The sequence below is a fragment of the Cyclopterus lumpus genome, chromosome 7 (assembly GCF_009769545.1).
Source record: "Cyclopterus lumpus isolate fCycLum1 chromosome 7, fCycLum1.pri, whole genome shotgun sequence".
Classification (NCBI taxonomy): Eukaryota; Metazoa; Chordata; class Actinopteri; order Perciformes; family Cyclopteridae; genus Cyclopterus; species Cyclopterus lumpus.
Genome location: NC_046972.1, coordinates 1,153,539 through 1,181,302, shown reverse-complemented (window position 1 = coordinate 1,181,302; position 27,764 = coordinate 1,153,539). Strand labels below are relative to the sequence as shown.

Below are 27,764 nucleotides of genomic sequence, written 5' to 3'. Positions count from 1 at the left end.
TTGAGGATATTGTAAAGCAGTTATTTATTTTCCAGAATGCAGAACATATTGTGAACATGAAGTCTTGTGAGACACAGATAAGGTCCAGTGAGAATCTAAACCTATTTGAGTTCACCACTTGTCTAAAAATCAGAAAATATCCACTCATTTGTAACAAACCAAATGTGAAACACAAACAGAAGGACTCCAGGATATGGTTTTTGGATATATATAATTCATTAGACCAGCTTCTACACTAACCTCTTTAGGAGCTGCCATTGTTGGTTTGTAGCATAAATGCATTACTTGTAGCCTGATGAGAAGAATGTGTGTGTTGTATGTGTCGCCACAATTAACTGGTAACTGGTTGTTACCTTGTGACAAGGTAACAACCAGCCTATTCTTTGGAGCATTGACTTGGGAACGTTTTGGAGTTGTTAAAACTTTCTGTGGAGGCTAGCCCCCTCTCCCCACCATCAGCCCATGTGCAAAGCTCTCCGCAAGCTGACCCGCCAAGATGTCAGCATACCAATGATGCATGACAGCCCAACACTGTTGAGGTTGAAGTTGACTTCTATCTACTTTACTTGACTCACTGAGTAAATACACCATCACATATTCTCGTGTCACAGTCGTCCAGCAGGTCTTACCTGTGGGGAGAGTCCGTTGCTGACGGGGTTGACGTGGTTGTTGGGTGCTGCAGAGCTCATAAAGGAGTCCGAGTAGCTGGAGAAGCCGTGGCGGTTCGAGGCCAGACCGTAGGCAGAGCTGCTGTCGGCGTTGGACAGACCGCTCTGGTGCATGGTGGACGGAGGCAACGGCTGGGGGCGGTGAACTGTACCACCGCCGTCTGGAGGAAGGAACACAGCACAGCAAGTACCTATGAGATTGAGGTACTTTTTATCTTTTCATTTCAATGATGATGGTGGTGGAGGGCACTGTTTAACGTGCCCTCCACCACCACCACTACCACCATCATCCCCTTAACACCAAAACAAATGGCTGATCTTTTGGTTCATTGCTTGAGCATATATGACAAGCAGCACTGATGTTTTTAGTGGATGATGCTAAACACACTGCATCACTCATCACTAAAAGTGTTGTCTTCTCTACCTTGGGACAGGGTGTTGGATGGGTAACTGGACTCTGGCAGCTGGTATGTAGGAAGTGTCGGCATCCCTGTGGGAGGGAATCCACCCGGCAACAGGTGGTTGAAAGCTGCTAGCTGATTGGCTCCCGCTTGTTTTCGCCACCTGGCCCTTCGATTACTAAACCAAACCTGGAAAGAAAAAGAGCAAAAATAAATCTGTTTCATTAGTCATTCAACTTTAACTTAGGCTGAGAGTGGGATTTCCTGTGTCATTTTAATTCATTAGAATTTAACTGGCAGCTGAAGTTGTGTCATATATTATGCCTGCATCCACACTAATAACCAAAACGATCTCCCTCCACACAGGCGTTTCAGCATTGCTTCGAAATGATTTCTGTCCATACAAGTTCTATTTACATTGGTATATTTATGTATAGCATAATAAAAAAGCAAACCTTAATCATAGCTTAAGCATACTGTAGTAGCTTTGGATATATACCGTAGGAATAAATGTGAATAAATTCAACTTAGTCACAGGTTCTTCGACCAAGAACCACTGACCCAATCCTTCTCTCCCTAAGTCTATCAAAGGAATTTAAAAAAGGGTACTTAGGTTTGGTGTTATTACCTGCATTTAGTATGACTGATATTGGGGGAAATAATCAATATAGTTAAATTCTCATTTACACCAACGTAAAGAGGCTAAACCCAAGCCTAACAAGTTGAGTTGTTCTAGTGAAGTCAAGGTAACTGAAGGCAACCTGTGAGTGCACATACACATGCACCCGTAATACCAAGTCCAACCAGCAGGAGTTGAATCAGTGCTGTTTTACAGAGATAAGAGATGATCACAGCTGACCACCTGCATATTTGAAAGAATTACATAAAAAGACAATCCCAAAACATTTGCTGTTTAGTTTACTGATTTCAAAAGAAAAAAAAGAAAAGGAAGAATGTCAAAAACACACACATTTATTCCCCAGTCCAGTAAAGCCAGATCAGGCAGATTGTGTATTGCCAAAAGCTAGACGTCTTATTTTTCAACTCAGCGGGCACTAATTTAAAAGTTCTTAATTCAAGCCAACATAAATACAGAAGCTCACGACACGTTACAGCCTGTCACTCTGTCACACACACACACACACACACACACACACACACACACACACACACACACACATACATACATACATACATACATACATACATACATACATACATACACACACACACACCACCCTCACTCACACACACTCACACACTCACTCACACACTCGCTCTCACACACACACACACACACACATCCACATCCAGAGCAGTGGCAAAAATCTATGTATTGCCTCCAGCTTTCAACATTTTCTCCAGGAATCCTCATTTTTCATTTGGAGCAAATGGAAAAATGCCTTTCAAGTGGAGAAGATCATTTGGACTGAAATAATGAGGACAGGTGTTGTCCCCCTGAGGTGCGACTGCAAGAGAAGCAGAAGAAGTCAAGTCTGACAGATCAACAGTCCAAAGACAAGAACAGAACCACCTCCTCTATATCTGTGCTTTTTGAGACAATAACAAGAGTAAATCTGTTTTTATTTACTCAAGGACACTATGTTAGGTGAACGTCTATGCACAATAACTCTCTCTATGGAACTATACAAACACATGTCTTTTGATTGACATGCTTCTTTCTGTTGAATGCGTGGACAATTCACTCCTCTGTAAAAGCCTCTTTCATCCTTCTATTTTATAACCTTTCAATACAATCACTTTGTCTTCATTTTTTTACTTTTGTACCACATTCCCTCATACATCTGCATTCTATAGAGGAGACAGCTGCCCCACTATGCCTTGGCATAAGATAAGTCAACATAACACGCCCCTCAAACTACAATATTTTACACATCATTTAGAAATCATCCGTAGTTCACTTGAATAGTAATTTACATTCAATTATTAATTGTGTTCTCATAGTTGGCAAATTATGTATTTTTAATGTTGCTACATATATCTGGCGGTCTATAAAAAGTCAAAACATATTCTGTAATACAGACGGGTGATAAATGAGAGGAAGCACATGAATACTGAATACTCAATAGCTCACTTGGTGGTTTAATGAGGACAGTGACAACGTTTACATGCATACTCATTATAGGACAATGTTCTGAATGTGATATGGCTCATGTGGACATCATATTCTGTTTGGATAGGGAGAATTAGACCTTATTCTGAATGTCTGCCCTCCACCAGATATAATTCATTCTTTGGACATTCATACAGCGCATGAGTCTCAATAGAGGTTTTTACTGCTCTTTGCAACACGCAACCTCTTTCCTGTTTACGACCAGCTCTCTGCGTTGAACACAAACCAACTAGCCAATAGTTGCAACGCTAAAGTCAAGATGGATGCAAAAAAGAAAAGGAGTAACACACCTACTTTTAAGCATCATGAAGGAATTGGATATCAAAAGGTGTTGGATGTATGCAAATATCTCAACAACAATCTTTTCAAGAAGGTGGTGGAAGGAATGAAGAAGGGAAGCTGTGTCTAGCAAGTATTCAACCAGGAACAAAATCATATGTTGACGTATTTTGAGATTTATTGAGAGTTAAAAGCGTGCATAAGCTCAGTGTCGGACATTTAGAATCAAAATCACACAATGAGACTGCTGCTACAATCCAAGTTTACAATCAATCAGAAACGAAATGGAATGGTGCCGAACACATTGGTGAGCTAGCGTTATGCTACTGACTAATAATGTTCCACAACAGGTACACACTCTCCTCTCTCCTCTAATGCATAGAAGCACCAGCACTGTGACCAAAGCTTGTTTATTGTTACATATTTCAAAACATGAGAGCAGTGAAGATGAATGACGCAAGTTGATGACATTTCTCCGCTTGCATCAGTGTTTCTTTTAAATGTACATCAAAGCGCTACATTCATTGCACCATCTGACATGCTTGACAAGTGAGATGGCACAGTTTGACACACACTTTATTCCATATGTCTTGCACGGTGTAAGAGTTTTGTTGAGTCTTCCGGACAATCTACGCCAAGAAGCATCGAAGCTCCTGCATTTGTCATCCATCTAGAAATTAATTATGTAAATCACCAGTACTTCCAAAATATGCTAAATGGTGTTCTTGCGCCCGACTGTTCATTTGTTGTCAACACTGGTCACAGCTAAAGGTCCGCTTACTCGCTTCCACTGGAGCTTTCCACAGAATCGGCCTTCAGCTGCCAAGGAACTATAGACGGTTCAACTTAATGCATCGAAGCAATGAAAGACAGTCAACATGGACGAGGGTCAAGTGATGCAGTCAAAGGCTCCACAACAACTGAGAAAATGAACCTTGAGCTGGGATTCTACATTAACTTCTATGGAAAGCTGTGTCAGTGAATGTAGTAAGACCAGTGTCTGTCAAGTAGAGCTTTGTGTGTACTAGTTTCCATGCCACAGTGGTGTGTCACTCTAAGTGTTACTTGGTCTTGATTGATCCACGTTGCTGTTGTGGATTAAAGCTCCCGTGAGACAGCCCAGACTCTTCGGTGATCTGCTGTGTATTGTACATGAGGAGTGGCTGGAAAATGGTGGGAATAACCAATTCCAGCCAAGATGTCAAGGAGTGAGACATGGACGAGGAATGCAGCCCCCTGAACACCTAACAGCTGTTGTTAGAGCTCCACGGCACTACTGGGACACTGGGGAGCTGTCAAAACCCAGACCAAAGAAAAGGTTCCGTAGCTCAGATGTGAACAGCTGGCAGAGACTCTTGCAATATACTGTGTGTGTGTGTGTGTGTGTGTGTGTGTGTGTGTGTGTGTGTGTGTGTGTGGGAAAGATATTATATATCGAATTTTGGTATTGCAATAATATGACATCTTGTACAACAATCAAATTCATCCAATCATACAGGTTAACAAAACAGTTCGAGAAGAACTGACGAAAACTAAAAAATGAAAACCAGTCTGGAGTGAAAGTAGGCTGGTACCACTGAAAGATTCTGTGGGATCTCAGAATAATTGGAAAAGTAGTTCCCGACTGGAAAAATTCACCTGATCGAGTTCAGTTGAACTTAAGTTGTTAAGTCAGAACAAGTTAAAAACAGCTAACATGTTGTTTTAGCAATCCAACATACTGTCTTTGTAGGATCTTTGTTGTTTCAACTTTACAACTTAAAGCTCACGCACACACCAAACCGCTCCCCAACTTGGGGAATGGGACCTTTTGAGGAGCATTGTCTGCGCTAATGTCTGCCATTCTAGTCTTCTTCTAAATTGCTTCTAATGAATGGATGTTAGTGTATTACCTGAACCCTGGCCTCAGTGAGCTTGGTCCTTTGGGCCAGCTCCTCCCTGGTGTAGATGTCGGGGTAGTGAGTTCTTTCAAAAGCCTTCTCTAGCTCCTCCAGCTGCTCCGCTGTGAACGTTGTCCGACTCCTGCGCTGCTTCCTCTTCAGGGGGAGGTCAGGCTCCGACTCCACGTCGGACACTTCATCCATCCGACTGCCTAGACCAACACATGAAGGGGACACAATAAGCGTCACTCATCTCAGCATGTTTCATAATGACTGAGAAGTACGTGTCTCATATTAGCTCCATGATTGGTAGGAGAAGGGATGCTAACTATAGTCTCCTGTTTCAAAGTCATAGTTTTGCATGGTATGACAACATCGCACGACTTCCCATAAAGATACTCACAATTAGCTGATTAAAACAAAAGGCTAATCATTTTAAATAGTCAAAAGATGGTGATGTTGATCACATGGTTATTGGTGGAAAACTGTCTCAAACTGTCAAATGAGACTCGTCATTAACATTTGCATTCGCATATCATTCAGATATAAAATACAATTGTATGCAGTTTATTTTGTTTTCAACTTGTCTGATTGTCACAGTCCACTGGATTATAAACTGAGACTAATCTGAAACAACAAATGGAGGCGTTTGTCCAAATTGGAAGTGGATCCATAGCCAACAACAGAACAAACGTATCAAAAGAAACAATATCATATTCAGCCACTGCTACGCGTACTTGGTTGCAAAACCATGACAATATAATCTGTTAATCTTTGACCAGTTTATAAATGGGATAACGCCCTTAGAGGTGTACAAAATCAGGAGTTAACAGACTTTGTATTGGTCTGTTCTGGCCTCCTCGTCGTTCATTAATCCCTGATAATGGACATCTCGTCAGGTATTATTATTATTCCTTACTTACACAGTAAAAGGCATGTTCACAACTTCCTATAACTACAGCGAGAGGTGTGCAGAGGAATACAAATTATGCTTCAAACAGACCTCCGGTGTTTTCTCTGTGTGGTTATTTATACGACAATAACGTTTCCTTGTGCACTGAGTTACAGTGGAGTAACCTCTCCAGACCACTTGGTGAAGGGTGTAGTACCAGTCTTCCATTGTGGGCCTCAGGGCAGCCCAGACAAACACACTGGCAGGTTGAAAATAATCCAGAAGTATTTATTGTGCATCTGATTTCATTCACATGCAATATGTTCATGCTACTGTTGAGAGGGAGCCATGGAAGATGTTCTGACATTCAGCTATTCATTAACAATGAAGCTCCCTACTTCTTACTGGAGAGCAGTTCTAATGATGCATAAAGCTCCACTGTGTGTGGACTGTAGAGGACTATGGTATGACATCACAGCTCAGGTGAGAATGTCAAATGTCATACGGAAGGTTGGCAAGGTGGCAAACAATATGGCTTTTTAAACAACAACAACATGAAAGAGAGCTCAAACCTGAAAATGAGGCTGGGTGCTGTAACACGCTCCAAAACTGAGGCACAATAAGCGATGGCCTTTAAAAACCATTTAAAGACTAAAATCCCACATTGTCAAAGTAAGGCATGCAATTACACAAATACATCAATGCAGTACTCTTATCATTATTTTTTTATTTAAAAACACAAAGATGGTGGTAAAATGAAAAGGCGTGTGATTTGATGTATTTAAATAATCTTTATATCTGATGTGTTCGTCAAACAGATGTAGTGTAGTGGGTAGACATGGATATCTTCTCACAGTGTGTTTGTTTGTATGAGTGCAGAAGTTGGTCATGTGCTGGTGCAGTAGGAAAGAAAAGGCCCATCAAAGTGGCTTAGACAACTATGGGTTGGCTCTGTAGTTTAATTAAACAAGGAATTATGGGATTAGTGCAAGGCTCCCATTACAGGCCACTGGAAGACTCTCAGGGAGAATATCTTTTTGTATTCCCCCCTAGCTGCCCCCCTTGAAAGCTCCCGCTAGAGAATTCTCAACGGATTACATGTGGCCGCAGGACATGCTGCTGCATTAATTAAATCAATTCTTTCACCATTTACTCCCTGCAAAGATTAGTTTTCTTCAAAACCAAGGTAAGAACATACGTATATATGGATACATATGCATGTGTGTGCGTGTGTGTGCGTGTGCGTGCATGTGCGTGCGAGTGCGTGTGTGTGTGTGCGTGTGCGTGTGCGTGTGTGTGTGTGTAAGTGTGCGTGTGCGTGTGTGCGCGTGTGTGCGCGTGTGTGCGTGTGTGCGCGTGTGCATGCGCGTGCGTGTGCGTGCACGTGAGCGTGTGCGTGTGCGTGTGTGTGTGGAGGGGGGGTTGCTGCAAAGCAATTTGCCACTAACTCAGCGTGACAACACTTGAGGCCGCTGCAGTGGGCTGGGATCACTTTCCAAAAGGCTCCTCGGGCCCTCGGATGCTGCTGTGACGGGACGGACTCTATTTGTTTCCACTCCACATGCTGCTGGGTTTAGGGGAGGAGAGGGGCAGAGGTGGGAGACGGGGAGGGATGTGAGAGAAAATGAGGCTTCCTCTGCTCACAGTACTCTGTCTCTGTCAGCCCACACTGTTTGGCATCTGAGCTAGAAAGCCGTCCGTAAGGCTTGTTTATTTGTTTACTTGTTTACCTGTTTTGTTCTTCTTTTGAACCTTGCTACCACTCTATGTTTCATCCAGAGTATAAGGGGTGATGTTAGTCAACATATTGACAGTACAAGAGGCAGATTTTAAATTACACTTTTAAATTACTTACTAAATTACAGGTGTAATTGATCAGTTTTATTCATCTGAATTTCTTTGGTTTATTTATTTGGCATTCGGGGCTCTGATCTGTGTTGTTTTTTTCCCAGTTGAATATTGTTTGTTGATGTGTAAATTGCATATAATGTGGGTCAATACATTTTAGAAATCTAAATCAAATCAGATTTTTAGATAAAGAAAGAAATTAATTGAATATATATATTTTTACCTCCACCCCGAAACCAGAGCACAATGACATATACATTGTGGAAAATGTGATAATTCAACAGAAAACAATAATAATTAAAAAAGTAAAGTGTCAAAAGCAGCTGTTTTTCCACCATTAATAATGAGGTAGCACCCTCTCATATAATAAGCAGATGAGAATGAGGAACCCTCTAGATGCCTGTGTTTTGGCAATGAAATTGCATTTGCAGTTGAATCATATGCATTTTTCCTTTAACTGTGTCTTTATCAAAACTGGGTCATCTGAGAGCAGATTTGAAAAGCAGAGCTGAGAACGAAGCACACCATAATTGGACATGTAAATGGTACAGTGTCTGGACAGCAGCTGACAACCTGAACAGCATTGATGGTTTGGTAACGCATGCTTTCAGCAGCTCCACGCTCAGTTTGGATGGCAGCACAATAAGGATCCCCAGGATGGAGGAGAATAAAGTTTGACAGGCCGGTGGATCAGGAGGGTCAGCTCCTCTCTCCAGCTGATAATGGAAAGCAGAGATTATGGTAATGAGACAGACGCCTAGAGCCGATAGAGGGGCTAAACCTGGACTTCATCTTTGTCTCCACCAGATCCCTCGATTGGCATGCTATGTCTTATCGGGAGAATGGGAGCATGCTGCACACACGCACTGACATGCACACACACACACACACACACACACATCCACACACACACGCACACACGCACTCACTGACAGGGTTTGCAATTGTGCTGCGGTATAAATAACAGCCTTGTTTTGTAACAGAGGGAATACGATTAGTATAGAAACACATCCACGCTTTTATTTTCTATCAGATCACTGCCATCATGTGCAGCAACTGCAATACACACACACACACACACACACACACACACACACACACACACACACACACACACACTTTTATCTGTGATACACTCATTGACTTAATGCATACCCTAACCATCACAACTAACCCTAACCAAATCCTCATTCTAAACTGAACCTTAAAACCAAGTCTGAACCTAAGCACCTTGAAGACATGAGGACCTGCCAATGTCCCCACAGGCATAGATAAATACACACACACACAAACACACCCTCTTCCCCTGAAAACAAATCTAATTACATCATTATGGTCCAATACCATCTTAAGCCAGTTACTCATTGATGTGGAAAATGAAACATGCTGATACTTAATAATGATATCTGTCGTTCTATATGTTCTAGGGAGACCAATGTATCACCAAATGAATACCCAATTATGTTTTTCAGAATGTGATCTCTTATAGCATATGGCTTTCAAATGTTGCTTTTTAAAATGTTACCAGTCCTAAACTATCAATCTAAAATTGAATCCACTTGTGTAGATGTGTTTTTGTTTTTGTTTGGTTGTGATCAAATATATGTCTGAGTACTGAATATAGTGCTTCCCAATGGGACCATTCGGGTCTAATTTAGTTATATATACACTATTTATTTAGTTCATTATTTATTTTCTGTACATATATGTATCTTTATTCTTTAATAGTGCTTATAGTTAGGGCTAAATCAGGTTTGCCCTGGTCCAGCCCCTTGATATGCTGCTATAGGCTTATAGGCTGCTGGGGGATGTTTTAGGATACACTGAGCACCTATCTCTTTTCTCTCTCTCCTTTACATCTCTTCATTGCACATTACTAACTCTACTTCTTCCCCAGAGTTGTTGTGCCTTCTCGCCTCATAGGGTCCATAGGATGTTGTATGTGTACAGATTGTAAAGCCCTCTGAGGATAATTTGTGATGTTGGGCTATCCAAAATAAATTGAATTGAATTGAATTGAAGAGGAATTATTAATTATATCTATATATTATATCTATATATTTTATCTATATATATTTTATATACAGTATACTCTCTTCAGACCGATTAAGACCGTGTAAGGTTGAAATCAGTTGGTGCTTTAAAATAAATGATGGATTTGTATATTGTATTTTCTTTTTTTCTTTGAGACCCATCCTTATGAACAACTTTAGATTTTGTGAACTTAAATGTGAAAGTGACTGAGGTCATTCATGTGTTTGGAGCAAAGGGCAGGACTGCTCAGTAGACAGATTACACAAGTCCTGTGCTGACTTGTGTACACAGTGGCTTCTGGTAGAGAATACTCACAATACTGTTCCCCACTTCGACCAAGACATGGGGACAATGACTGACAGAGCTCTGGAGAGCTGTATGAAACTTATTATGGGTCATTTTGAAAATCATATTAGTTCCAGTATAATTACACTCAGGATCTGCTTTCAGTTTAGCTCCATAGGCTCTGACCAGTCGAACAGACTACACTGACACATTTATTATTGCAAAATGGCGTGTTGATGCTTCAGTTGTGTCCACAGCTGTTGTGTTTATGTCTGTTCGAGATGAAAGAAGGAGAAAGTCTCAGTAAATGTCTTTTCTAGCTGATAACATTCTCTTGATCTGTTATCTGCTTGGCCTTAGGGCAGGATTTAACCCACCTGCCTGCTCTCCTCACTGCCAAAAGAGCTTGTTTTCACACCATGAGCTGCCACACAGCTACTTTCTACATGACAAGTCTCACCAACGTGATATTCCATTATTTGTAAGATTTGAAGTTATTCAAATATGTATCAAACTAAAAACTGTTAAACTGGTTCTGGTCGTACAGCATTCTCCAACAGAGAAACTGTTTTCCTGACCAACCAGAGTCGGATGAGTAGAAGATGGCTCATTACAGACCGTACAAGAAGAAGGACCACAGATGCTTTGTGTGGTTAGCTTGAATTAAGAGAATTTACTTTTTTTGGTGGGTGAATGGACCCTTTAATCAACATGCCAGCTAATTCTTTCCAACATATTTACCATCCATTCCAAAGACCACTAAAACGGCAAATAACCAGAGACGGTACAAAGCCCTAGCAGTAGGACTACAATCACAATGTCCACTTCTGGAGCTTTTGCTGGAGGCGTGTGAATAGATGTGGACGGAGGGAAGTGGAGAGGCTCTTTTAGTCGTCTTGTCTTGGCTGTGAAGGTTCTTTGGACACCTCTTTCTGGTCAGCTGCCTCAGTGACAAAATAGGCTCACCTTAAACAACAGAGCCCCGGGAGTCTCCCAGCGCCTTTCAGGGCCAATAGATGCAGCACCTCAGGGGGTTGCTGGCCATGAAAGACCACGAACAGCCCCGCTGCACTCTGCAAGACTTCAGTAAACACTTCCAGACTGAGTCACTAAAGCTGAGCAACCGAGCAAAGTGCCGCCTGCATATTTAAGAGTTAAAGAGGTCAAATGGTGCCGAGGCATGACATGGAACGGATGGATGGGGGAGGCTGTTGGAACATGAGCCAGATTTTAATTTTTTTAATTTAACATTGTTTTTTTTAATTTAACATAGTTAAGTTTCACTTTCCTGACCCACATCAATAGGGTTAAAATAAAGAGTCCAAATGAAGCTCAGGATGAAGGTAGTCATCTTTCAGTATAATTGCACCTACTGTGGTCATACATTTCTGCAAACCTTTGTGTATTAGTATAAATTAATTGTGTGCCTGTTCATCCATTTAAGATCATTTATTTCACCTATTTAAAAGGGAATTTAACTGAAATATTTCACCAAAAGTTGCCAATGCATAAACAGCTCTAAGTTGCTTATGAGTTGCTCCTAAAAAAAAAAGTTGACAATAAATATGCATTTTGTAACAGAGCTTACTGTAATATCTGGGTTCATTTAATTTTTGCTGCAATGGCACATTTTCGTTTCACTTTGAGATTTGTATGCCTGTACTAACAATGAATTGAAGGTCTAAACATTCAACTAATTGAGGCCAAAGCCAAAGTTTTAAAAAATGTATTTAAACAGCACAAAAGAAAGTAAAGTCAAACCTGCCAGTTGGCACCAGGAGCCGCTCCGTCAACAAAGGCCTTGAATTCAAGCCCAAGTAAGCGAAACGGAGCTGAAGCTGAAACCAGCACTGCAACGTTGCTGCTGCCTCTGCACACCGTTCAGCATTGTTCCTGCCTTTGTTCCAATACATCGCTAACACAATGGTATTTAGTCACAACAAATGCAGCAAAAGTGTATAGTAAGCAGCAGGAGTGGAGTGTGTGCTATGTCGGCAGTTTTACAGTGATGAGTAAAATATTTGCCAAAAGATTTAGGAAGTCTGCACACTCGCTGAAGAAAATGAATGGAAGAATGCCAACTTTTGTTGTTTTACTATCAAAAAGTACTTGACTGCAGCCACACGTTGGTCTCACAGAAAGCTATAGGATCTGTTGGAGGCCAGCTCTGTGCTCTTAGTAAACGCGACATAGAACTGGCACTGAACTCAATCCAGCCCACACAAAGATGCTGGCTTTATTGCGGTATTATGTCTTAGCAAACTGCTATTAATGCAAAGTCGTTATCTTCTTTCCTCCCCAGGCACTGGCATGCATGTGTCTTTATTTAGTAGATAAAAAAATAGCCATAAACAAAAATTGCTGACTGTCAATATAAACACTGATAAAGATTAGAGCTGGGAGCAAATATAATAATAAGAGGCACTCTTAAGATATATTCGACACAGCAAAGCCCTCAGTGGACAGCTGCAGGCTTAAAGAAAGCAATTGCAGAAAGTTTTAAGGAGCAATAGAATAATCTCACTGTGGAAGAAAGTGGATTAACAATCCGAGCAGTGCAAAGAAAATGAAGTGATTTGTGCTAGTTGACTCTGTACACAGATTCTGGTTCAAAAGCTTTGAAATGGATGGAGGGATCGGTGAGCTTTGCACCTGACGACGCTATGTCTCTTTTTATGCCAATTTGGGCCAACCAAGCCTCGTCGGCCAGTTTATATCCAGTATGTGTAATACACTGGGCATTATGTGATCATAAACCAGTCGGAATCACCTACGAAAAAACATAAGAGGGATCTGTAAATTCCTTGTGTTGTTTCGAATTATTCTAATTGACAGTGATAGTTATTCCTCTAGATTCAGACATTATAGTAGTATATAAGTATTTTAAATGTAATTGTATGTATCTTTCCTGGGTGTAACTTTTAGATTGTTTGCGAGTACCAAAGCAAGGTTCTATCATTATGTGATAGACAATAACAATATATGTTTTTAATCTTGAGGACACACTTTATGTGTAAAAATATGGTCTTAATTATTTAAACTTTACCTCATTATTTGTTTTTTTTACATTAAGTTACATCTACTTTAAGAAGAATCCACATTTGTTTCTCTAGTGCGTTTATGTGGTAGCAGGACGGCGTATGTGGGACCGAGTCAAATAATCTACAGTGTGTGTGTTCATGGTGATAAAGGAACATGTCAACACACATCTTTGATGTGTTTTTATAGTGGACAACAATTGAGCTCTATGGCCCAGAGAAAGAACATATATCAGGCTTTGATACACACACAATACTTATGTATATTACATTGCAGGTTTGTCTTTACATGGGATGTGTTAACAATAAGAAAAAAAGATCCTTAAAACTTGCTGCTCAGCCACAAATGTCTGCAGGGTCAGTTAGTGGCATTTGGAATGAGTTGTACTATGAATGAACTTGCCAGGCATTTAAGTAAATGTTACTCTTTTTAATCTATGGGCCAGCTTTGAAACAACTGGTCAATCCTAAAACCTATCAACAAGATTAGTTTTTGATCGTATGCCACAACGTGCTGATACAAAACACATATTATGGTTGTGAGGACAGTGTATTTGAATTTTCGCACGATGATTAGTATCTAATCTTGTATTTAGAAGTGAGGGAAGAAACAGGACATCATCTTGCTGTAACATGAGGTCAACAACCACCCAACACACCTGCAGACAATTTCATAAATGTTCCCTGTCAGCCATTTTTGCTGCGAGATCACTGAGTTCTCTCTGTTCAGTGTCTCTTTGCATATGTTTTTGATATCTGACAAGATGCTATCCGTTAGATCAAATGTACTTCATCTTAATCTTTAAAAGTCCAGTCTTCATCCAGAGATATTAGACAACTGTAGACCCAAATCCGACCTTCCCTTCCTCTTTAAGATCTTGAGAAAACACTTGCCAATCAGTTGCATCACCACCTACATAACAATAAGGCAATATTATTATGAAACACTCCATGAATGTTTATTGTAATGCAGATGATGCCCAATTGTATTTATCTATCAAGCCAGATGAAACCAACCAAGTGAGATAAAATTCAAGCATGCCTTAAGGACATAAAAACCTGGCTGATCTGCAACTTCCTGATGTTGAACTCAGACAAAACTGAAGTTATTGTACTTATTGGCCCCAAACATCTCCAAAACACATTTTCAGATACTTACTCTAGATGGCATTGCCCTGGCCTCTAGCACCAAAGCAAAGGAATCTCTGCGCCGTCAATAAATATCCTGTAACTCCCAGATAAAACTGATTTTAATATTAATATTTAAAAAATCAGGCACATCCAGTCTCAAAAGGATGAGGGAAAACTAGTCCATGCATGTGTTACTTCTATGCATGATTATTTCAACTCCTTATTATCAGGCTGCTCTAATAAGTCTCTTAAATCCCTCCAGTTGATCCAGAATGCTGCAGCTCGTGTACTCACAAAAACTAAGAAAAGAGATCACATTACTCCTGTATTAGCTGCTCTGCACTGGCTCCCTGTAAAATCAAGTATCACATTTAAAATTCTTCTCCTCACCTACAAAGCCTTAATTGGTGATGCACCATCATATCTTAAGGAGCTTGTAGTACCATATTGCCCCACTAGAACACTGCGCTCCCAGAATGCACGGTTACTTTTGGTTCCTAATGTTTCCAAAAGTAGAATAGGAGCCATGCAGCCCCTTTAGCATTACATCCTCTCCTGGATCGTGGTTCTATCTGGACCCTGGTCCTACCTGACAGCTATTAGTTGCATTGCACCATTACTGCTTTTATACTAATTTGTATTCTACTCTATTGGTGGTTTTAATATTTCCATCATTATTTTGCTTACTACTCTCATTATATGAATAATTCCTATCCATAGACTGTGTTGTATCTCTGTTATGTTGTTCATTCTGTACACGTGACATCTATTGTACTTCTGTCCATCCTAATAGACGGATCCTCCTCTGTTGCTCTCCTGAAGGTTTTGTTGTTTTTTCTCTCCATTAAAGTTTTTTGAGGGGGAGTTGTTCCCGTTCCGATGTGAGGGTCAGAGGTCAGAGGATGATGTATGTGTACAGATTGTAAAGCCCTCTGGGGCAAATTTGTAATTTGTGATTTTGGGCTATACAAAATGTACATTACTAACTCTGCTTCCTCCCCGGAGTCGTTGTGACTTCACGTCTCATAGGGTCCATTGGACCTGGAGGTGTCTGATGCTGGTCAGCCGGCCTCCCATTGGCCCTGCTGATGCCCCGCCCCCCCTCCTCTCTACCTCCTTCTGTTTCATGGATTGGAGTTCCATTCATACATTGTCATATTCATGTAATGTGTTTATGTAACTTTGTAACTCTGTTCATTCTGTACACATGACATCTATTCATCTGTCCATCCGGGGAGAGGGATCCTTCTCTGTTGCTTTCCTGAAGGGTTCTTCACTTTTTTCCCCGTGAAATGTTGTTTTTCTATTTCTTGGGAGTTTTTCCTGATCCGATGTGAGGTCCTGGGACAGGGATGTCGTATGTGTACAGATTGTAAAGCCCTCTGAGGCCAATTCGTAATTTGTGATATTGGGCAATATAAAATAAACTGATTTGAATTGAATTAAATTTAATTTAATTGGCGGTAGGGCAGCAAAACAGCCAGTGCCAAAAAAGGGTGCATAATACTATATGGGATACACTGAACTGTACACAACTTGGGGCTGGCTCCCAGGAACACAGATAAGTACAACTCAGCCTCCTGAGGCATGTGGCAAGGACTAAGGACAATAACGGAGTGCTGTTCTCCTCCCCATTAACCATAGATACTATGCACCCCGCGGTGAATGGTCCAAGCCCCTCCTCCACTGGTTACAGCAACTCGAGGTTAGGGTGGCAGATTGGGGAAGGTGATATCTTAACCTACGATGTCGTTCATGCCCTGTCAAGCAAGATAATATATATCCTTCATTAAAGGAGCAGTGTGTAACATTTAGGGGGATAAATTGACTTCACTTGAATAATATTCTTAATCAGTGTATAAACACATTAAACTAAGAATTGTAGTGTTTGTGTTAACTTAGAAAAAGACATTTATATCTCCATAGGGAGCGGGTCGTGTTCCACGGAGTCAGCCATCTGGCACCGCCATGTTTCTACAGCAGCCCAGAACGGACAAAGTGAACACTAGCTCTTACGTTATCTGAAGGTAGGGATGCGTTCTAAAACCTTATATTTAACATGCCCTGGTGTTGAATTACCGGAGTATTGATAAGTCCCCACGTTACTGGTGGTTCTAGTATTGACAAAAGTTGCTTTTAATTGTACTAAAATCCTGAAAAGCACTTCTCTACCTGAAGGCCACCGGAGTTCTCCAACAGGCTTAAAGAGGGAGTATGTTGTTGGTTGCAATGTCCAACACAACACTAGATGCCACTAAATCCTACACACTGGGCCTTTAAAAGAAAAAAAACACCTCACAGTGAGCGCTGACATTCAGATGTTTTCAGTGCTTTATCTTCAGGTATGTCTGAATTTTCTTTAGTATCTTTCAATACAAACGCCTTTCAAAAGCTCCAAAGACTCACCATGTTACAGGACACTAAAACAGCAAATGTTCAGCTGCAAGAATATTTCAATGTAGCCTTTCCAAGAGTTCATCTGTTTGAAATTAATAATTTCGCTCCTCAACATTATTTTTTCATCAAATGAATTCAAACCATTTCAACGTTATGGAACATAATCCTCCACTTAGTTCAGAAAACTGAGTGTACCTTCAGTCAAAGTATGTTGTCTTTAGTTTCCGTTAGCTAACTTCTCAGGTTCTCTTCCGTTAGCTAACTTCCCAGGTTCTCTTCCGTTAGCTAACTTCCCCGGTTCTCTTCCGTTAGCTAACTCCTCAGACACTGGGTGCTTGCAGTGGCTATATGAGGCACAAGGTTATACAGCAGAAACGACATGTAGTGAGTGGCCCACAGCAAACCCTCCCACTGCAGATGTACATTCATTCAAAGCAGGAGCATTAGAAATGCTGATCAGCTTGGCAGCGCAGAGGAGAAGCTTTCCTTTCAGAGTTTTGCTGTTGTCGAGCTCAATCGTGTCACTTTGAGGGAGTCTATTCAGAGGTATTCATGCATCTGCCTTCAGGCCACAATAGCCGCCACTTTATAAACTCAGACTGCTCGCCACAAGCCTTTGGTTCATATTGTTTCCTTTTCTTTAATAAACGTGGAGGAGTTCATCAACTCTTTCAATGGCAAACGCAGGCACAAAATACCGCCGGGCCTCCTACTCCATTTTAGTTTTTTTCCTCCTTTTTTTTTGTTAGCAACTGTTTGTGTATCAGAAGACCACGCATGGATGCAGACATACTGGTTGTTTTGTGTCAACATGCTCAATGTCTTAATGCTTAATTTAATGCTTATTAGCAATGCTGACTTTAAGGCCAGCATGTGTGAAAAGGGTCAAATCTTCATAGGGTCAATTCTTAATAATAACCAGTATACTTGGTTATATAAAAAATAACCAAGATACCACCCAAACATTTTGGAGTTAACCACATTAATTAGTTTTGATAAATTAAATGAATTTGGAGGTGTTTTGATAACTATGAATTAATTGAAAATCTATGCATTATTTGTCTACAGATTATGTTGTTTCGAAGCAGTACTTTAGAAAAGATTGTTTTATTTGCTAATGTATTGTACTATTGTGTTTTAAACATACCAATTTGTACATGTTTTTGAAGTATATTGGCACACAAAGCCCCATTTCAGTGATAACATCTTGCAATCAGTTTTGTACTCAGCAATCATCCTTGTAAATACATTTATATCAGGGAGACACAGATGCAATATGGATTATATTGGTTTGGTTTGTATTCACTTTATTTAACTGCACCAAGGATATTAGAACATGTAGTTTATTACAAGATCTCTGAAAGAACCTTCATTTTCTGAGCGGGAAGAAATGAGGTAAACTGAGTATTGGTGAGTGTAGTGTTGGTGGACACGGTTGTACCACAATGCACTGCACAACAGAAATGGAGGAGCTTCTCCAAGATGGAAATACTGTGGACTTTGAAGTCTCAGATTACATCTTAGAATAAACCAGGAGAGTCCATTTGCACTATTGTGATTTCTGTGCTATAGTTTTACAGGTCTGTCTGTTGTGCACAAATCCCCTGTATTAAAAACCTGACAAATAAAGGTAATTTATCCCATTAATGCAAAATAAAAAAATGTAAATATGTCACATCCATGAAATTGTCTTTCACATTGATTTGCACCATTGCTTAAAATGACCTCATGCAACCAGAAATACAGTAAAGTTATGAAAGATATGTCATTTTAAACCGTGTGACAGCTCTGAGAGTTGACCAATTATATATTATGAATTGTTTTACAGTGCAAATCCTTATTTAGACCAAGCATTAAAGAAATGCATTATTTTTATGTGGAGTCATATCAGGATATATATAGACTTAACCTCCTCTAAATGGATATTATTCACAACCAATATCCAAGCATGACAGTGTACACATAGTAACAGATTCATTGGAATAATATCATTATGAAATAATATATTGAGATATTTTGAGAGAATATCATTTGAAGATTGCGGAGGGGGGTGGTTCTATATCACACTTTACATTCCCACTCAGTCCAAGGCAATTAACAAATGTGTATCTATGTATTTATTTATAATTTCACTTTAATCTGTTATGTTCATTTTGCACTAAAATTCTATGTAAAATAAAAAACGACAATTTTTTAATAATAATAATTAAATAGTATTTAATTCACACAGGAGTAGAAGAAAGTAGGTGTTACATTGTGGTTATTCCATATAGATTATGTAATTATTGAACTACCAGAAAAACATGCTGTATTGTGACATGTATCGTTATGGAGATATTAAATGACCTATATTGTGATAGAAGATGTTGGAATATCGCCCATATTTGTATCCTCATCAATAAGAATTTTCTCGGAAATAAAAATCAGCATTATTTCAATTTATTTGGAAGAAAAAATAAATAAAGAAAGACTTTAATGGGTTGCCTCATTTTTGTCTTTATTGTTGGTCGTGTATCATTTCTTCAATATCATTTTGTTTCACCATAAAGAAAGGATAATTGGTTTACTAGCAAGGATTTTTTTCCTGACCTAAAGTTTATGAATCCAACATTCAATCCAAATGTTTGGCAACTGCCCAAGGATTGTTAATTATAGAAGCGACTCGAACCAGACACAGTTCAGTTATCATAGAGCTGTCAAACAACCAATATATTATGATACATTGTGTGACATTGTCAGCATGAACAATTCTTTTATTAAATTGGAAAAAGAAAGATCCATCAGCTCACTCTGCTAAAATATGAGATGAGAAATGTTTCATTGCAGGAAAGGTGAATATGTTTTTGTTCTATAGCAACCATTTATAGTCTATTTCAATGTTATATAACCGCGACTGGTAATTGAAAACATGGCGTTATCTATAATATATATATATATATATATATATATATATATATATATATATATATCTGTCATCCTTTTTTTCTCCTTCCATGTTCTTTCTTTTGGTTTCTCTCTTTTACACTAACACATTATTACAAGTTATGCAATTAAACAAAATTAGCTTTATCACAACATACTGTATTGTATTGTTATATAATTGCGTATATGGAGGTGAGTGTGAGTCATTTATGGTATGTAGACATGACCAAGGGCCAATACAAATATATCACTCGATATTAGCATCTGAATGTAAATCAAAGCAGCTGACTGTAGGACTCTCAATCCATTACAACCGGAAATAAAGAACACAATTGAACACTTTTCTTGTCAAACCATCTGTTTTTGGATAAATGCTTCCATTAAGAATATAATATAGAACTGGGAGGTCAATCGAAATAATACTGATACTGTCATATGAGAATAATTATATTATCTGCTTTGATTTTGGTTATCTCAGTATGGCAACTTGAGTTTGTGTTTCCCTGCACTTAAATTCTCCATTACACTTCAGTATGCTTATTATTATTATTGGTGTTATTATTATTGCTGTTGTTATTGTTATTATTACTAAACTGATATACAGAGAGGTGACAAATAAAAACAATAACCCAAGAATCTATGACAAGCAGCACAGAAGCTGTTCTGGAGGCTCGTGGTGGCCCAACACCTTACACACTGCATGTGTCAATCAAAACTATTCATATTCAATTCAATACTGTTGAGGTCTCATGAAACAAGCATCCTCATGATTCCAGACAATCACATAAAATAAAAAACAATACAATACATAATTGTCATCAAATGTAAAGAGACAAAAAACAGAGCATTCTGTAAGATCTACTGTTCACAGTAGGACACTGTAGTACAGCATACTACTGTGTACAGTAGTATGCTGTACTCAGATCTAGTCCACAAGGATGCTGTGTGAACAATGCTCAGTTCCCATCATGTGGCTCAAATCATTTTAATGCAGTAATGTTGAAATGGCCATTAATCCACTTTCATACCTTTCAGGAGCGTGAACATTTATTCTACCCCCCAATATTGCCAGGCCTTTATGCCTCAGTAATCTCTGTATATTTAAGGTCATTTTCTAACCAATTACACTGGATGGTTGCATTCTGTGAATGTGATTTCCTCCATGGATTGATGGAGAAATCCATGAATAAGCCATTTAATAGATCCAAGCACACAGCCCTCTGTATGGAAATTCCAAACAGGATTTTAGAGATGAGAATTTAGCCACTCGCTAAAATAATTCCTTCAACCATCTCCCCAATATAGGATCTTTGCATTCTCTGACAATATAAATACTAGTTATACACATTTTCACTCTGTCTCTACGGACATATTTGGCCAATTTTCCTGAAAAACACAGAATCCAGTTTGTAAGTACACTATTTATTTTTAATGTTGAATGTGTGTATCAAGTCCATGACTATAGGACACTGACGTCATGTCCTCTGGATTTTTTGTTCATGGATTTATGGGGGCATAATTATTTACATATTAAAAAAAAAAAAAAAACGGCTACATTGCGTTGACCTATTAAAAAGACATGATCGTGCAAATCAACATGTAATCTGTAGACATTATTTAATTTAAGTAGCATATACTTGTGTTTCTTGTACTAAATGAATGAATAAACCTGAAAGCATAATTGAGCCGTCCCTTTAAAGAGGAAGAACCCTCTGAATATGTTTCTGCAGCGCTCTGGCCATATTTTAATGGCCTGCCACATGAGTTGGATTAAAGCAGATGTTTCCTGGCCAAATCCTGACATCCTGGCCGATATCAAACCAATCAAGCACAACATATCATGTTAACCTCTTAAAGCCTTGCTTCCCTTTCTCTTCAAACTTTCCTTGCATTTTTACAAATAAGAAATGAGTCAAATATAAAAGAAAAAACAGAATTATGACTGCTCCTTTACATCAAATTGAAAACGTTGGTATCTCCAGTAACCCACTACAACCCCAACACGTATCTATATATATAACGTTGATGAAAGTTGACTGTAGAATAACTCATTGAACATCAATGGAGCTGCACTACATGAGCTCTTTGTCATCCAGGGCTCAGTTAAAGACTGACCAAAGTGTCGTATTAATTTGTTGATGCCATATTGTTTGTGCCGTTTTGTGATTTCTCTGTTTGCCATTGTTTGGTGTGTATGCTTTGCAAACGGGCTGTTAATGCTCGAGGCCTCTGACTGCCCTCCACCCTGTCCTGCCTGTTGGCTCTTTGTGCTCCTCTTTTGTTGGCCGAGCAGCTTCCCATCGGGTCGCCAGACAAGATTCTTGGCATTTGTCGGCGAAATGAAAGGAGGATTAAGGGATGGCTACTGAACACTCCATGGCAAAGAAGTGAGCTGCTATTCTCCGATTCAAAGCCCCCTCTCAGTTCAGCAGCTCCCCTTTATATAGATATTGGTTTTCTCAAAGACATCACTGAGAAGTCCAAAGTGCTACTTGAAATAAAGGAAAATCAACAAGTAGGTCAGCCCAGACAGAAATGCTAATTGGAGTACAATTAGCTCCATTCTCGGCTCCAACTACATGCTTTAAAACAACTCTTATTTCATTAGATTCATTTGATCAATTACTAAACTGCTTGACCTCTAAAATCAAAAATAGTGGCAAAGACCCATTAATGTGTTAGGTCAAATGAATTAGTTTGTTTGTTTGATTAGCAGGAATAATCATATCTGAGCAAAATGCTTGGTCTGTGTATTTCATAAAAGCTAGTTGATTATGAAAACTGGCCTTTTCCTTTTTGATGTATGTTTTGAAGAGGGTATGGATGTTTCTGTATTTGTTAGGTTGATTCTATTTCCTTTTACATTTCATAAATTATTATTATTATTATTACATTATTAATTATTATTATTATTATTAACTAAGAAAAAGTGTATAATAATAATAATAATGTGGTTATTTCAGTGACATTTCTGGAAGTCACGTGCTACTCACCATTAATTCAGTATCATCACTAATCCGCTTTCAGTATAATTATATGATGATACAATCTAAGCATGTTATTGTGTTCAACTTGTTTCTGTTTATTGTTTCAATAATGATTCAAAGCAAGCAGTGAAAAATAGTCCAATACAGTTTTCGTTTTACTGCATATGTAGTTTTGTCTAAATAAATAGCATTTATTTGTTGATGTTTTTCTGCTGAAGTAATGCTAAAATCCTTTATGTTACACATTTTACCGAATGATTAACATTCTACCTCACATGTTTCAGGGTCGCTACTCCTTCGTGCTCCTTTCTCATATTTCTCATTCGGTTTTGTATGACTTTGCTTCATCGTGTTCCTCTGAGCTGAAACAGTGACCTAGATCACCATGGGGATCGCCATGGGGATCGCCATGGGGATCGCCATGGGGATCGCCATGGGGATCGCCATGGGGATCGACATGGGGATCGCCATGGGGATCGGGGTGTTCTTCTCGTGCCTTACCTGCCAGCCTCCATATTCAACCATGAACCTCTTACTTTTACATAAGGAGAGGTAGATCTAAATATAGGGTTTGACCTAAAGTGATGACGTTTTTTATTTTTTTTAAATAATAAATTGCAATTGGGAGCATTCATGCAGTATTCTATTAAACGCTCCAGAGGGGTCGTAGGAGTTTGCAGTATGCATAAAGCTACATCACCATCACACAGATTTAAAATGTGCCGTCCGAGTGGACAAAATGATTTTATTCCAATATTCTAAGAAGAGAATCTGTCCCTGAACAGAAGCACAGCAGTGGTGCTGAGGAGAGAGGGGCACAGAGCCCGAGACGGGTTATATCTCAAGTGGTAAATTACCAACAGACACGTCTAAAAGCAGCTCATGTGAAGAACTCTCATAGTGTCACCACAAATGTTTCTTATAAGCAAACACCAGAGCATCAAAGCTTCTATAAAGGCCTCAGGTCGGCCTCAGGTCTGCACCACCACGCTGCTGCATGAACCCCGTGGTCATCACGCTCTTCCATACTCCACCAACAACCTATGTCACTGCTGTTATATTAATAACATAAGATAATAATCCATGGGGAGTCACATTTCAGTCGTTCCACAAAAGCCCCACCAAAGGGAACCAATCCCATTCACCTTCAGTTATCAAGCTCCTCTCCTCAGAGGTTGAGGACCTCTGAATCTCCAGTCACGTTCCACCAAAACAACCAGAAGCTGCTGATTTCTGCCAATCTGATGATTTATTAGTGGCACATGCTTCCAGATGAATGAGGAGTGGATGAGAAGCCAATTGTTTTGGGGTGGTGGTACTGGCTACACATTATTATGTTGTCCTTCTGAAGAATTATGAGTTGTAAGAACATGATAAAGATAACAATATGATGAGTTGACGTGAACTTTTCTGTTGTTACTGATTTATCTATTCCACTTATACTAAGATATCTCTAATATCAATGGTTGTGAGAATTGTTGCAAATAAATGATCAGATTCATGGCAATACTATATTTTATATATATATATTTTTTACCTTTGAAGTACCTTTTACTGATTTCTTTCCACATTTTTTACTCTAGCCTAAATCAAATAAAACCACATAATAATTGAGTTTTTCCAAAACACCTAATCCACTTCATACTGTTTCCAAATTAATTTGTTAATGCATTCCATTTGTATGGAACATATGATATATTTGTCTTTATTTATTATATTCATCGTGTGCATTTTAAATATTAGTTTAGTCCTATTAACTCTGCAGTTTTCAAACTACACAACCAAAAGCTGTTCAGTTAAAAGAGAGAAAAGAAGCAGATGCTCACATTGGAATGGAATCAGAAAACATTAGGGATTTTTACTTATATTTAAAATATTTCAATGATCAATGGTTTATCATGGGAGATAAGCGCATTTCTTTCATCACAATAATTATCGTGATGAGACGATGACAATCCGCATGTTTTTTTATGCTGATTCCATTCCTCTATTTCGCACATTGGCTTGCAATGTGCGAAATAGAGGAATGGAATCAGCATGTTTTTTTTTTCAATATGTCTCTTAAAAATGTGAATTTTTGGTGCGAGGCAGCGGGGGAGAAAGGGGAGGTTAATCCCAGTTTAATACACTGATGCACAGCCCAGTAACGCGGCTATGATGTTTGTGTTATCTCCCGCCAACATTTGGGTCTCCCTCAATTTCAACCCGGCAAAATAGCTGCAGAAAGTGCAAATGGAGTGGAGTAAGTGTGGATGCCCGGGGAAAAGAGTTATTAATAGCTGCAATAGAACTTCTCTTTAAAGCTGCCTCTCGTCACTTTCACTGGATTTGTTTGAAGTGCTCTCTCCATCCTCACTGTCAACCTTTTTTTCTTTCAACCAGGCTTATTCTGGACTCCAAAATTGACACTGTTATTTTTTCCTACAGGTTATGTATATCTTTGGCAAACAGCACATTGACTACATGCTGTAGTCAATGTCAACTGCAGATGAAAAGCATATGCATCAGTCAGATGTTTATGGTCTGTCTAAAGCAGACAGCCACAGAGGTTATTACACCTGTCCTTATAAACGAAATGTATTTCCTATATTAACAAACAGCTTGTAACATTTTTATTATAAGTTTATTCTGGAAATTATCATATTTACGCTGTATCAATCTACTGAATATGATCATTATTTTTGCAGCCAGTATATCTATATTTTCCAAACATTAACATCTATCACAACTGAATATAATATAAATGATGACATATTTTGTCACACGGCATCTCGTTGCAGATATATGATTATACAGGCACGATATTATGTGTAAAATAAGCATGTATGTGGAGTCATGTTCTAATATGCAAATGTTGAAAACTGCTAAGTGAAGAGTAGAAAATAATTGTATTCATTAATTATACGTTGTTTCAAAATAAAGATTGAATTGAATAATTTCTCATAATGCATTGTTTTTTGTGTGTGTTTGTAAAATAGTGTTATGGTTCCTGCTGTACATCACGTGGAAGAACAGTAGCTTATCAGATGAAAAATTAAAAATGTATATATAAGGCCTCCTCATCCATGTGTTCAGTCACACCTTCTTCATTCAGCCTAATACCTGCTGCTGAAATACACTCTCTCCCCCAGGTTCTGCCAACATGACACCAAAAACAATCCCATGAAAGCAAATGAAATGAATATTTAAAAATGCAATCTAAACAACACGAGAGGAAACATTAAAATCTCGTGAATTTGCGCCGTGGGCACCGCACCACGAAGTGAGCTGCTGGAAGATGAAAGCGAAAAGAAATAAAAGGCTCAATTTAATCTGCTTTAAAGCCTTTCAACAGAATGCATGTGCCTGGAACTGTAAGAGTGAGGGCTGATAGGGGATAAATATATTTCTTACCATGCCTTCCAGCTATTACACCGCTCTCCAACATAGACGCCTATTCACCAGACACCGGTTTCATTACCAGCTGTAATAGGCTAAGTCTTCAAATTATTAAATGCCAGGCCCGAATGACAGAAAGACACAAGCTGATATTTTGAAGAACATGAAAAGGAGGACCGTTGATGGCATTTGAAAAAATGAATGTCACCAGTGGAACCAGTGGTCAGGAAACACTGAGCTAAAGGCCTAAAGTCTAATTACCAGACAGCTGATGCTGGTAAAACATAGGAGGAAAAACAATAGTTCAGAGGTCTTATTGCTGCTGCTCTTTAAGCAGCTCATGAAAACTGACACAATGTAAAAAGACAAAATATAAAAAGTTCTGTTAGCTGTGTAAAACTATTATCAAATTTAATTAAATCGTCTGGTATCTCATAATATATTAGGCTGCTAAATATGTGGCTCAATTTTACAATTGAGATCTGAGAGAAATTGACCTTAAATTACATATATGTCATTATTGCTTCAAAATAGTTATACGATCCCTTTTGGCCTATAATCAAATTTGATAATTTTGCTAAAATAATTTCTCGTTTAGGATGAGTGAGTTTTAAGTTAAATCAAGTGGATCTTTTGCATACAATTTTATGAATTGAATACATTCGTTTTATCGCATTGTTTTTTTCTGTTTTCATTCCATTAAACGTTGTTTTCGGTGAACTTCACGCTGTGAGGTCGCGGGCCCCCGGCCCCCGTTCGTGAGGGTGTGCTGTCAGGCCGCGGTAATTGATATTGATTGGCACGTCCGTCATCTGTCAGCGTTGCTTTCAAAGGAGCGTTTAAGCAGCGCCACGGGAGCGCGCTCCTCATAAATAATGAAGCTGCTCCTGGGTCTGCTGGGAGAGCAGCTTAACGCACACAACGCGCTCATTTAGGCCCAATTTGTCCACAACTCGTGGCGGAGACACGCAGTCCGATCTGCAGCTGTCCACCCGGTCCGTCGCCACCAACGGGGCCCGGATGCGCGCTCTCCTTTGGCCTACCTTTGTCGCCCAGGATGCCGTCGATGCTGTGTTTGCTTCTCTTTTCTCCATCTTCATCCTTTTTATCACACTCCTCCTCATCGTCCTTCTTCCCAAACCGAGCTCGGAGTACACGGCTGATGGAACTCACTGCAAAAAGCATAATCATATAATCATATAATAATAATAATAATAATAATAATAATAATAATAATAACCAGCGTTGTCCTCCATTTTCAACACAGTTTTACTTGTTATTATGAAAGGTTTATTAATTAAATGCAGCTTACCAGAGGAGGCCTCACCTGAAGGGACTGTGCTTCTGTCACACACCCCGTCCTTCAGCAGCTTATCCCGGATCTCCCAGCTGAACATACCGGGGTTGTCCCGCTTGTATTCCTCTATCCGCTTCTCCACGTCGGGTGTGGCTACCTGCTGCAGGTGGACCGGGAGACCGAGGGACGAACA

The 27,764-nt window shown here is 39.3% G+C and overlaps 1 protein-coding gene across 2 annotated transcripts in view; it reads right to left on the bottom strand.

Moving 5' to 3' along the window:
* LOC117733321 (paired box protein Pax-7-like) overlaps positions 1-27,764 on the bottom strand; it is a 56,610-nt gene that overhangs the window by 27,651 nt on the left and 1,195 nt on the right. Inside the window, exons 3-7 of one of the 2 annotated variants that reach the window (XM_034536873.1) lie at positions 27,587-27,731; positions 27,318-27,446; positions 5,375-5,574; positions 1,093-1,258; positions 630-829 (exon numbers count right to left, since the gene is read on the bottom strand). In XM_034536873.1, the coding sequence (XP_034392764.1) occupies positions 630-829; positions 1,093-1,258; positions 5,375-5,574; positions 27,318-27,446; positions 27,587-27,731 (840 nt within the window). The remainder of the gene's footprint in view (positions 1-629; positions 830-1,092; positions 1,259-5,374; positions 5,575-27,317; positions 27,447-27,586; positions 27,732-27,764) is intronic. The other variant, XM_034536874.1, reaches the window with a different exon arrangement.